The following is a 13,570-nucleotide window of genomic DNA, read 5'->3' on the forward strand; positions in this document are numbered from 1 at the left end:
GGGCGTTGGGCCACTATGGTATCCCACTCTGTGGCATTCTTGGCGGACCGTTTTTGATGAAACTGCTCGCCTGTTTTGCCTTGCACTTCGAATTAATTCACAGATATCACGATCCTGGAGGATGCACGATCCCTCGGAGTTCCATGCCGACATCACCTTAGACACCGTTGCTCGTGAAACATCAGCAAGTTGAGCTGTCTTGGTCACTGAAACTCCTGCCAAACGCGCCCCAACAATCACCCCTCTTTCAAAGTCACTGAGGTCTCCTCTTGCAGCCATGCTAGCCATAATTATAGGCAACCAGGCCTATCCAGCATTTTTATACAAGACCCTAAGCATGCTGGGATGTTATTTGCTTAATTAACGCATGAGCCACACCTGTATGGAAGCCCTTGCTTTCAATATACTTGGTGTCCCTCATTTACCCAGGTGTTTCCATTTTTTTGTCCACTACCTGTACACACACACACACACACACACATATATATATATATATATATATATATATATATATATATATATATATATATATATATATATCCCAAACAACTTTATTCATTATATACAATGCACAAAGTCATAACTGCACAAAGATGTATTATTTGGAGAGAGAAAATCCTTGACCAGTGTGTAACTATACAATACAACATGAGATGGTGTTGGTCTCTGCTGTTTTCTGAAAGTAAACCATTAAAGAAATTTGTGAAACTTAGAAACTGGTTTCAAATTAATATGAATGCCTATATGGATTTACCAGTGGCATCCTTCATTTCTGCTAGGTTTATGTAAGAAAGATGAAGAACTCACCTCTGAGCAGCAACGCTTAGCTGTAAAGTAAGTGTCACCTGAATTTGATGAACCTTTGCATGGAAATTTGTTACAATAATTTATTCCACATAGTGTTTTATGGATATGTTTTGTCAGAAATGTATGAAAGCCAGATCAACTGGATTTCGCTGGATTTATTGTTCATTTGTAACTGGCAAGTCTAGATTGTGACAAAGATAGAACCATTAACCAGAGATGGATTAAGCAAATGAGCCTAGTTCTTATTTCCAAGATTTACATTGTCAATTTACATTGACAGCACAGAGAACTTTTGTTCTTCATTTTCTGTTTTACACATACAACTATGTAATATAGGTCCTAACATGAATAATAATAATTAATTATATAATTGTTAAATTTTTGTTGTTAGGTCTGTCATACTGTAAAAAAAAAAAAAAAAAAAAAAAAAAAGGTTTGCTCCTATGATAATTATAATTCTGCATTTTTCAGAGCGGTTTGCACCTATGGTAATTATAATTCTGCGTTTTTCAGAGCGGTTTGCACCTATGGTAATTATAATTCTGCATTTTTCAGAGCGGTTTGCACCTATGGTAATTATAATTCTGCATTTTTCAGAGCAAGGCCTACACTTTTGGAGTACCTGAGTTACAACCTCAATTTCTTGAGCATCTTGGCTGGACCTTGCAGTAATTACAAAGACTACATTGCCTTCATTGAAGGCAGGCACATAGCTATGAAACTTTTAGAAAGAAACTGGAAGCCCAATGGCTACAACAGGCTTCCTGAACCTTCTCCTGCGGTATGTTTTTGATTTAATGCTCTGCTCCGATCTTTAAAAAACAATGAATATCTTTTAAAGATACAAAGCAAATACATATATCAAAAGAACCACTTATTCTATTGTATAGAACCATTAGTTATGTAATTTCTTTACCACATGTTCTTTATAATATCATAATCTTTGGATCAACATAGGAAGCTGTCTGGCAATCCATCTGTATGTGATTACCAGGGGGAAGTGTTAGGTGCATGGGTTATCACTGAATAATAAGTCGGAGCAGTGGGAGTTGACACAGGTGCACAGATTTAATTACAACACAGTTGCTGCCACTAGGGTACCAGCAATGGTAGCCCTAGTGTCAGATGTATTAAAGAAAACAAAACAAAGCACTTGTCTCACTAAAACAGGCGTCTCGCTCCAAGAACCTACTACACTACGAAACCCTCTCTATACTGGCTGGGAACTAACCTATTGCTGTTGCTCCCAAAGTCTAGGCCACCCAGCGACTCCAGGTCTTTATGACAGTCCTGGCTGAGAAGAACCTTCACAGATAAAGGGTAAACAAAGCGCCCGTCTGTAGCATGGAGGTGCAGTCACCTCGAGCTGTGGCGCAGCCTCCCTGGGCACGCCCCCCTGCCAATCCGGACCTCCCGAGCAACTTGGCGCCAGGCGAGCCTGCCTGCTCAATTGGTTGCCTATCAACACGTCTCTTGTTCCGTGTCCCAGCTGCACACATCTGCGCAGGAACCAGCAACAGGGCTCTCACTGTCACAGTGACACTTACATTTTTACATATATACAGGGAGGATGCAGGACATGGTGATCACTTAGACTGGATCGCTTCTCTGTGCATTTTTGGTTAAGTGGATAACACCTTCTATTGGACAATACAGCTGGCTAATGTATCGTTGCAGCCCAGTAACCCAGGTAATGGACGTAACATCCTCTGCTATAAACAGGAGATGTCTTTTGAGATGCCCGCACCAATACAAATGACAAAAGTCACCCTATAGCTCCTGGGTGCCACATTCAAAGTTTTTGAATTTGTGTTCGCATTGCAGCTCCAACTTAATTCTTTGCCCATATCTGTCTTTTATGCTTGTTTGCTCTTTTGGTACACTTTCACAGTGGAACACTTTGCAAGCAATACAAAATTGCAACACATAGAAGCCATGCTAAATGGGATGTGCAGCACCATCTCTGGTGCCATTCGTGATTTGGGTTGACAAACAGGCTAACAGAATACAGCTCCTGGCACTGCATACCCTGATGTCGTCTTTGAAACATAACTTTCTTTGTTGTATTCAAATAAAACCAAATACAAGTCTTATTGCAAACCATCCTTTGCTTGGAGAGATACAGATACAGGTATAGGCCTATCTATAATGTAACTTTTATTATTAAAAAAAGGAGTTTAAGGGCTCCCAAGTGGCACATCCGGTAAAGGCACTCCACGTGGAGTGCAGGATGCACCCTATAGCCTGGAAGTCGTCTGTTTGAGTCCAGGCTATTCCATTGCCGACCGTGGACGGGAGTTTCCAGGGGGCGGTGCACAATTGGCCGAGCGCCACCTGGGGGGTGGGGCTTAGGTTGGCCAGGGTGTCCTCGGCTCCCCGTGCACCAGCGACCCTTGTAGACTGGCTGGGTGCCTGTGGGCTTGCCTGTAAGCTGCCTTGCGGGCCTGCAGGCGGGCCTGCAGAGTGAAAAGAAGCGGTCGGCTGACGGAGGACAGCGTGTGTTCGTCTTCGCCGCTCCCGAATCAGCGTAGGGGTAGTAGCGGTGAGCTGAGCCTAAAATACAATTGGATATTTCAAATTGGGAGAAAAACGGTGTAAAATCAATTGGCGACTACTAATTTATTTAAAAAAAAAAAAAGAAAAGAAAAAAGGAGTTTAGATAAACTTTAAGAAGACATTCAGAACTGGGCAGACACATGGCAAATTACATTTAATAGATAAAAGTGTATATAACAGAAAAGGCAATAACAGTGCGCATTATAAATATCATATGGGAGTGTGACAGGGAACCGGGTCGCTGGTTCCTGCGCAAGTGTGTGCCTGTAGAAAATCAGCTGCGACGCGCAGTTGGAGACGCGTTGCTAAGCAACCAGTTGAGTGGCAGGTTCGTCCTGAGCTAAAGTGATCGGGAGGTCTGGATTGGCTGGGGGGCGTGCCTGGGGATGCTGCGAAGAGCTCAAAAAGCGGCTGCGCTACAGCTCGGGGCTGCTGCAAGGCCATTGCTGTACAGACGGGCACTGAGTGAGTGTTTGTTTACATCCAGGAGGGAAGCGTCCGCTCTGCGGGAACGACTACTAAGGAGCCATTTAACTGCAAGACGGGGCCTGTGAAGGCGATTGCCCAGCCAGGACCATCAGAATGGCCCGGAGTTGCTGGGAGGCCAGGACTTCAGAAATAACACAACAGAAGTAGGTCAGCTTAGGGGAGGTGGATCCCAAAACAGTATAAAGAGGGTTACCGTAGAGTAGTAGGTTCCTGGAGCGGGACGTTCCTTTTTAGTGGGACTAGCGCTCGTCATTTTCTGTGGCAAACTTTTATTTTTAGCTTTTGTTTCTTTGTTTTTATTGCGTTATTAAATGTGACACTAGGTCTACCATCACTGGTACCCTAGTGTCAGTTTGGTGTTAAAATTAAATCTGCACGCCTGAGCGGCGTATCAACACCAATGCTCTGTGTCTGTCAGTATTTTCCAGTGACTACCCACACATGTAACACTTCACCTTGTTACAGGGAGATACTGAAATTGAAGAAGGAATCTATGAAAAAGATGTAGGAGTTTATGTTGACTCAGAAATGTCTTCATCTAGACAATGTGGGGAAGCTATAAAAAAAAGGCCAACAAAATGCTCAGCTATATAGTGAAAAGTGTTGAATTTAAATCAAGGGAAGTAATGTTAAAACTTTACAATGCATTAGTAAGACCTCATCTAGAATATTTTGTCCAGTTCTGGACACCTCGCTACAAAAAGGATATTGCTGCTCTAGAAAGAGTGCAAAGAAGAGCGACCAGAATTATTCCGGGTTTAAAAGGCATGTCATATGCAGACAGGCTCAAAGAATTGAATGTATTCAGTCTTGAACAAAGACGACTTTTTTACAAAGAGAAATGTGGGAGTCTGGAACCAACTCCTAATGTAATGTTGTTGAAGCTGACACCCTGGGATCTTTCAAGAAGCTGATTAATGAGATTCTGTGATCAATAAGCTACTAACAACCAAGTGAGCAAGATGGGTGGAATGGCCTCCTCTTGTTTGTAAACTTTCTTATGTTCTTCTGAAAATCTAGTTTCCAAAACTTCTAGTTGAAAAGTTAGTCAAAGAATTGTATAAGTATCTGTTATATGTGTAACAACTTTTTTTTTTTTTTTGCAGGGAGCTATCGTTTATAAACTATGTATTACCACTGGGTCATTAATTTTGTTCCTGAGTCTTACCAAAGCTTTACCTATTGTTTACATTGCTGATGATAAGTTTATTAACGAAGCATCATTTTTAGCAAGACTGAGTTATGCCTACATTGCAATGCAAGCCGCAAGACCAAAGTATTATTTTGCATGGACTTTGGGTAAGTGTTATATTTTAGTTAATGCTTTTTAATTTGTTTTATTTTTACACCAATGGCATCGCAATGCAGATATCTAGTGTTCCGCATTTCCGGTTTATTCCGAATTTGACAGAAAAATTACAGGATTTTTTTTTTTAACTGACCCTTGGTTTTTACTGATTTATACCTGATTTTTTGGTCTACTATTCAATGTTTTCCTGGTACTATTTTCTAGGAAATACACAGTATTTTGATTTTAAAATGCTGTCTTATTTTGACTCAGACACTGTAATAAGTAGCCTTATATTGCATCCTAGTATACAACAGGTGCGTTTAGACGTTGAGGCTCAAATGACGTTCAAATGTTGCACATTGGTTCTCTGTTCACAAACACATTAGCACCTCTGTTGCCCAATCAAAGTCTGGTTATTGTGGCAAGTGCTGGGAGTAGTAACTAGCTTGATCAAAAACTAAATTGAAATACATGAAAATATAATATTTAAAATGGATGAGGAATGAGGAGAAAAGGTAAATCAGTTTATGAATATTCAAAAGAGAATGAATGTTTCAAAGTATACAAAAAGCCAAATAGCAGAAGTAGGCCAGATGAGCCAGAGGATGCATAGCATTGCAAATACTGCTGCATTGAGGTACATGTTCACACTGACAGAATAAAAGAACATACTGAAAGTAAGCGACACATTAAACTAAAACAAGAAAGTGAACTGAAAGATGAGCAATCCATTGCTGCAGCTTTTTCACAGGATTTAAGAAAAGAGAGAGCACAGAATGAGTTGTCAGAGCGCTGTGCTTTACTGCACAGCCACTGTTTATTGCAGAGAGGTGTGTATTGGTGACTTCGTGCGACAGTAGTGATTGTCAGCTAAAACACTGCGCAACGCCGACAACCTTAAATATTTGACAGAAAATGATGATGCTTTAGTTAGTAAACTTATAGAACGCACTGATGGAAATGTCCAGTGTGATTTTTGTCTCCCAATGCCTTGGACCATCCAGTTCTGTTAATTTTCTTTGCTTTTTATGATTTCTAGGTGAATAAACCTGGCTTGTTTTGTGCTTATGTCATGTTCATACCTTCTGCAGAAACCCAAATGCTTGCAAAGTACCAGCTAACTTGGAAAAATGTGTCCTCGACAGATTTTGCTTCATCATACATGCCAGAGACATTAAACTTAATCAGAAACCAGAACCGCTATGCATCGTATTCCACATGTAAAGTGTGTATACTGAGATTAAAAACACATTTTTACTGATTTTTATCCATATTTTAATATTTGTAAAATAAACTCCAAAGAATTCCTGGGAATTTTTTTTAAAGATAAAAACCGAAAATGTGGAACACTAATTATACCATTTTAGTACTAGTGTACTACCACCTGGACATATTTGTTCCACATCCATTGTTTTGCCATTGCTGGTAATGGTGTGCTCTACTGGTTCTTCAGATTAATACACTGGTAATAAAATGGGATTCCAAAGGTATTTTTTAGACCTTTATGTAGGATAAAACAATTATACATTTTGAGATGATCCTTTTGTGTTTTTGTCCCCCTAATCAGCTGATGCTATTAACAATGCTGCTGGCTATGGATTCAATGGCATTGATACACAAGGCCAGTTCCGCTGGGACCTCATTTCAAACCTGAACATCTGGAATATTGAGGTGAGGTGCTAAAAAAACATCCATTTAATAAAAAAATGGAAATCAGCCATATAATACAGTAAGAGTGTTGGTGCAATGCCTAACCACTGGATGTGGAGAAGCCATAATTGCACAAAGTGTCTTCTGTCATTAAAACATTATTCATATTAACCATACATTGTTTTATTTTTCTGCCTTAGACAGCAACAAGTTTTAAAATGTATATTGACAATTGGAATATTCAGACAGCAGCATGGTTGAAACGGTAAGTAATGCTTATTTCAGCATATCATCATAGTAACAACATAGACACGATGCTGTCTTCTGTATATTCATTTTAGAACCTAACGGTAACTTAAATACTGAAACTTACACAAACTCAAATTTAAAAAATAAAAAGTTACCCGTACTTTTAATCCCTTACAAGTTTCACAACTTTTAGGTAGAACAAACAAACAGTTCACAAACCATGTTTTCTTTTGCGTACAATGTACCTGTACTGCAGAACAGCTCCATGTAAGTAGTAGATTTCTTCTTGTATTGAGTTATTATTTTGAGTATTGGAAATACCCACGATGTGACATTGTCCACCGCTGGCATACTGAAGTCTGAAGACTGCACATGGAATTCGGAGCAAAATGCGTTACTCGTGGAATATTGAGGAAAACTCTTGTATCCATGTGGCTCGGTAGCGTCACAGCCTAGATGGTCTTTGCAGGGAGAGAGACACAGAAAGTTGCAAGTTTAATGCGGCAATGTGCAGTTTAATAAACACAAACAAAAATAACGCAGTCAAAACACTCAACAAAACACACTTGCCAAAACAAAAGGCACACGGGCCAAAACAAAAACTCACAAACGTAAACAAGACAGGACAGCATAACACGAAACACAGACCTCCACCGCCATCACCAACCAGTGGCACTCCAGGTTTCTGGAAAAGGGGAGGTGAAGGGCTGGCAGACAGATGGGCTTGGGGGACAGAGTTTTTTTTAACCCTAACCCTAATCCAGCACACACACAGGGAGAGTACTGCAGTCTGAAGTAGAACATTATCCATCCATGTGTTTCTTTTAAATGCAATCAAGGGGCATTCCACATTTTCAATAATGGACAAACCACAGTTCTTTTTTAAGCTAAATCTATTTCTGTGAACAATTGTTTTAAATATTCTGAAGTGAATTAGCCTACATTTATTAGTCTTTAAGGCTTCTTCGGTCACCTCCGGGGAAGACCGCTCCTCCCCTTCTTCCTCTTCGGGGCAGGTGGCTCCTCCTTTCCACCCTGAAAGGGGTAGCACCCGGTATAGTGCCCGGGCTCTGCACATCCAAGGCAACATGGAAGTGCGTCTTTCTTCTGGCTCTTATGGGCAGGTGGCTGGGGTTGGATCTCCCAAAAGAGCCATTCCTCTGCTGTACTCCCCTCACCGCACCCCGATTTGTAGGCCTCCCACCAGAGTGGGTCTCTCCATCGGCACCCCTCGTAGACGTGCCCAAAGCCTTCAACCGGCACTGCTGCTCGTCCTTTCCTCGTGCCCCAGCCCTATCGTCTTTATTTCCATCCTTCTCTTTTTTTCCTCTAATAAACCTGCAGTTCCTGGTCTGTCTCTAGGGGCGCTATCCCACTAACACCATATATGCCGTGGTAGCGTCACAGTTCAGATGTTGTTTGGAGGGAGAGAGACTCAGACAAAGAAAGCTGCAAGTTTAATGCGCTAATGCGCAGTTTAATAAACACATAAACAACAATAACATGGTCAAAACACACTTGACAAAACAAAAGGCACATGGGCTAAAACAAAAGGTTCTACAAAAACTCACGAACGTGAACAGGACGGCACAGAACACAGACCTCCACCTCTATTACCAACATTAATCCTACTAACTCTCTCTAACACCCTTGAACACCTATTTTATAGAATTGTCAGCTCCCGCCACATTCGAACGTGTTTTCACAGGGAGAAATTTAACCACCTCCCTGCCAACCTAATATTCCCCACACAAACACACACCCGTGCACCAGCAGGGCTTTCACCCTGCCACACTGCCACAATCCATTAGCAACAAAAACTAGTGCTGCATAAAATTATAAAGTGATATTAAGTGTAGGGTGTCAATACTTTTGTCTGCGACTATACCTATAAACAGTAGGAGAGACTAGAGACTTGCATGACATTGGCATTGGGGAGCTTGATGTTCATTTAGCGAACTTTGTATTCTGTATTACAAAAAAAAAAAGAAAAGACAGGACTGAATACGTGTAAGGAACTGTGTTGACAATCCTTAAAGACAGCTATTTAATTTCAAGCACTGTGTCCTCCAGGAATATACATGCAACTTTTCCAAAATATATTGATGGTATTTTACTCAGTTTCAAAATGTAATAACAAATTGGACAACAGAAAGCATACATGTAACCATATTTCTGTTGTTCATGAAATATTAAATATGCAAACAGAAGTCGTATTTAGTGTGACCGGTACTTAAGCCATGCAGTGAGGGAGAGGACAAAGTAAGGGAGGTGTTAAATAATTTCAAATTACAAACTCATTACAAGAATGACAGAAGTGCAGGGAAGGCATCAGAGCACGTTTTACACTGGTGCGTGGCTATTTCCTAAAGATTATGGTAAACAAATACAGCACACCGTAGTGTAGTTATGTAGTTGAGTATCATTCTGGCACTCTAGAAATGTGTGGCATTGCCTGTATACTGTTTACTTCTGAATATCACAGTGACATAGTTGGCTATAAAACATTTACCACTGTTGTGGCACAGACAAAAGACAAACTGTTACAGAACTAACAAAAAACAACTATGATGCATGTCGAAAGTATTCAGATATTTTAATATCAACATTTAATTTGATTTTTAGAAAAAAAATCAAATAACAAGGTGGTAAATGGTTTGTAAGGTTCAGGATGAAAGAAATAAGATAAAAACACTTTACTTACATCCATATGCAGGAGAAACAGTCAACAGCAAAAGCCCTACAGGGTGTTGACAAGCTATTTCTAATTCTGACCTTTTCCTTTTCAGAGTGTGTTATGACCGGGCTCCACATTCCCGTACAGCTTTTACCTTTTTCCTTTCAGCTGTATGGCACGGGGTGTACCCTGGATATTACTTCACATTCATCACTGCAGTTCCCATTACCCTTGCAGCAAGAGCAGTAAGTCCCTCTTATGTTTTTCTTCAACTTGGCATAATACAATGACCGGCCAACAACTGAGTGACCCTCTTCTGAAGTCCACAATGTGCAGCTCCTGGTGTTTTTCTTGGGCATGTTGGTCAATGCAGCCACTTTGTTGAAGGACAAGCTGGACACACTATTCTTTTTTTCTTTTTTTAAATTTGGAATCGGGAATTATTGTTTTCTTCCCAATTTGAAGTGTCCAATTATTGTTTATTTCACTGCTACCAACCCTGCGCTGACTCGGGAGCCGTGAAGACGAACACGCTGTCCTCCGAAGCGTGTGCTGTCAGCCGACCGCGTCTTTTCACTCTGCAAGCCCGCCATGCAGCCAACCCAGAGCTACAGCGTTCGGAGGACAACGCAGCTCTGGGCAGCTTACAGGGAGGCCCACAGGCGCCCAGTCAGACCACAGGGGTCGCTGGTGCGTGGTGAGCTGAGGACACCCTGGCCGACCTAGGCCCTCCCCCCTGGGCAGCACCCAGCCAATTGTGCATCGCCCCCTGGGAGCTCCCGTCCACGGTCGGCTGTGGAATAGCCTGGACTCGAACTCGCGACATCCAGGCTATAGAGCGCATCCTGCACTCCACGCGGAGCGCCTTTACCGGATGCGCCACTCGGGAGCCCCCAGGAACTAAAGTTTTTAAAAAGCATTTGCATGAAAATCATATTCTTATTTTCTCTTGTACTCTTCTAATACAGCGTTTCGTAAAATGATTTTGTTCTCTCTGTTCTCTCAGATGCGGAACAACTTTAGGCATCACTTTCTTTCCTCAAGGACAAAGAAGTTTATTTATGATATAATCACGTGGGCTGTTACTCAGCTTTCAATCTGCTACACTGTTGCACCGTTTCTACTGCTGGCAGTGGAGCCAACTTTTAAGTTTTACAAGTAAGTTAATATTTAAATGGTTCTATATTTTATTTGATACCATTTCTAAAAATGTTTTTGTGAAAGATAAGGGGCGAGAGAACTAGCTAATTCAAGGCAGGTGTGAGGTGGGGCTACAGTATGTGAGCTTCCCCATAAAGCTCACCAATGCACAGCAATCCTGACCTGGTCTACCATTTTTCTGCCAGAGTGCAATAACCTGCTGCATTGTTATTTACCCAGTAAATAGCCTGGCTTTGAGCTTGTCTTGACTCTGCTACCCCCACCTGCTCTAGATATATAGGCAAAGAAGGTGAAGTTAAAAGGTAACCTTGTCACATGATTGTAATGGAATTAGGAAGGATGTCAGTCAGTCTCATCACTGACAGACACATTACCTGTACAAACTATTCAGCTCTAAGACAGGAGCAACAGAACTCAGAACCACCTGGAATGATTACAAACACAATACAATAATACGGGATATATAAAATAACAATTTCAATGACATTCTTTAAAGTTCCTCTGAAATATACTGTAATAAAGCCTCTGCTTCACGCAAATTATTTATATTTTACATTTCTGGTTTTAAGAGTAATGGGTTAGATTTGAGAAATAACAACAACAAAAAAAAGAACTATGCAAGTACCATTTTAGCAGTATTACACAGTCAAGAAGAACAGGCCACTGAGAACACTGATGATGCAACCTCAGGGAACAAACCTATAAAGGTTTGCCAACAGGAAGCTGGTAAAAGATGTTTTTTGTTGTAGAATTAAAATTGACATTTAACATGCATTTATTTCAAACCCCAGAATGTAAGACTGGCATAGATAATGGCAATACACTCCAGGCAAAATGTATTAGATTGATTTTATTAGCTTCATGTCATTCAAGGAGTTTGAATAAGAAAGTCTGTTTTAATTTTGTATATTTCTTTTTCAGGTCAATGTTCTTTTGTTTTCATATTCTTAGCATTCTTGTGCTGCTGGTTCTACCGATAAAACCAAACACTGTTAAATCACAAGTCCACACCTCCAGCAACAACAAGGAAAATGGATACATCAGAGCATTAAACTGACAGTAGAAAGAATGTTGCTGAAGACCTTGTTCAGAAAAACCCAAGGGACATTTGAAAAATTGCACTCAACTAAGGTGGGGATTGAAGCTTTGGAAAGATTTTTTAAAAAAAAAAGTTTTTGTGATGATTATTTATAATGATTTATTCTTTAACTCACAAGCCAAAGAGATATATGCAAAAAAATGTTACATGATTATAAAAAAGTGAGACAAAATTTGTTGTAAAACTGGAAACCCCATGTTTGTTTTTTTCTGGAGGGATATGTGACTATCTGTAATTACTGTTTGTAATTCCTGTAAGGAAGTTGGAGGTAGAAATCTGCAGCAAAGTCAGTCCTTAAAAAGAACCCGTAGAAAAACCACGGTGTGTGCCGTCTGCCTACGGTTTTTTTTCACACTGCGGACTCACCATGCAGCCACCCAAGAGCTACAGCGTCGGAGGACAACGCAGCTCTTGGGCAGCTTACAGGCAAGCCCGCAGGCACCCGGCCAGACTACAGGGGTCGCTGGTGCGCAGTGAGCCGATTCTATTACAAGTTGCACTTCCCTTTTAAATGTTTTCTACAGTAATGTTGCAGTTTGCCATGCTTATGCTATGCATTTACTATTCCTTACTATGGTTAGCCATGTTCTGTTGTTTTTACCATGCTTTACAATAGTTCAGTCACTCACAATGCTTAATGGTGCTTTACCATACTTTCACTACACTATTACAGTTTGGTTCAATAATCTTCTATAAGGTTACTGTTTTATATTTAATCATATTGAATCAAGTTTCCCAGACATGGCTTCTAGGTATATTCCTACCTTAATGTATAGATAAGGCCAGAAATGAGTTTCTGTGGGTTTTTATTGTAATCTAATGAACTCTCTTACATCCAGAAGGCATAAAACCTGTGAAGTTTGCTGTTGCACCGATATTCTTACTATGACACTTTTTTAGGTCTATTTGTTACATGTCTTAGCTGGGATAAAATGCTACTATTCAAGTATTAAAAATCCAATAGATAAGCTTAGGTCTACAGCAAGGAAACATTTTAATAATGTCCTTAATTTTGCTTAATTTATCTGGCAGAAGTTTCATAATCCTGGCCGTTATGTATTTGCACATAAAGTGCTCTGTTTTTTTATCCATTTTCTATTTCAACTTCAATTGGAAATTGTGAAAAACATGTAGGCGCATTTGCAGCAACTAGGTAATAAGTTGCTGTAAAAGCATTTTCACGAAGGAAGGATTATCCTGACTTTGATTTAAATGAAAGAGATATAAATGTGCAAGAGCCTCTCATTGTATTACCCATGTATTGCTGAATGTTGTCATCTATGCTTTTAATCTCACTATTTCTTTTTTTTTAAAAGAGAGAGGAACTGCACACACTTAAATGATGTCCATGCTTAGATTCTTTTAATATGCCTTTTTTTTTGTTTTTTGTACCATCAATTAACTGGTCTATGTAGTGGAGGCTGTGTTTCAGTTCATGGACTTCATTCATCAGCCTATGTCAGGATCTCAAATACCATTGAATCATTTGTGAAGGTCTTTTCTCTGACAGCTTCTCTCTGGTTTATTGTTGTTTTGTGTCCATCTTTGTATTGTAAATGCTGGTAAAAGATTCTATCTTTCTATGTGAGTC

The 13,570-nt window shown here is 40.2% G+C and overlaps 1 protein-coding gene across 3 annotated transcripts in view; it reads left to right on the forward strand.

Moving 5' to 3' along the window:
• LOC117435724 (lysophospholipid acyltransferase 1-like) overlaps nt 1-13,570 on the forward strand; it is a 45,139-nt gene that overhangs the window by 23,651 nt on the left and 7,918 nt on the right. For 2 of the 3 annotated variants that reach the window (XR_009315343.1, XR_009315341.1), the window contains 8 exons: nt 780-834; nt 1,405-1,588; nt 4,959-5,151; nt 6,711-6,814; nt 6,994-7,058; nt 9,832-9,964; nt 10,726-10,877; nt 11,802-12,011. Coding sequence is in view for 1 of the 3 variants with exons in the window: in XM_034059098.3 (XP_033914989.3) it covers nt 780-834; nt 1,405-1,588; nt 4,959-5,151; nt 6,711-6,814; nt 6,994-7,058; nt 9,832-9,964; nt 10,726-10,877; nt 11,802-11,937 (1,022 nt within the window). In the remaining 2 variants the exon portion in view is untranslated. Of the gene's footprint in view, nt 1-779; nt 835-1,404; nt 1,589-4,958; nt 5,152-6,710; nt 6,815-6,993; nt 7,059-9,831; nt 9,965-10,725; nt 10,878-11,801; nt 12,039-13,570 lie in introns of those variants that run through there. The other variant, XM_034059098.3, reaches the window with a different exon arrangement.

The sequence above is a fragment of the Acipenser ruthenus genome, chromosome 3, assembly GCF_902713425.1.
Source record: "Acipenser ruthenus chromosome 3, fAciRut3.2 maternal haplotype, whole genome shotgun sequence".
Lineage (NCBI taxonomy): Eukaryota > Metazoa > Chordata > Actinopteri > Acipenseriformes > Acipenseridae > Acipenser > Acipenser ruthenus.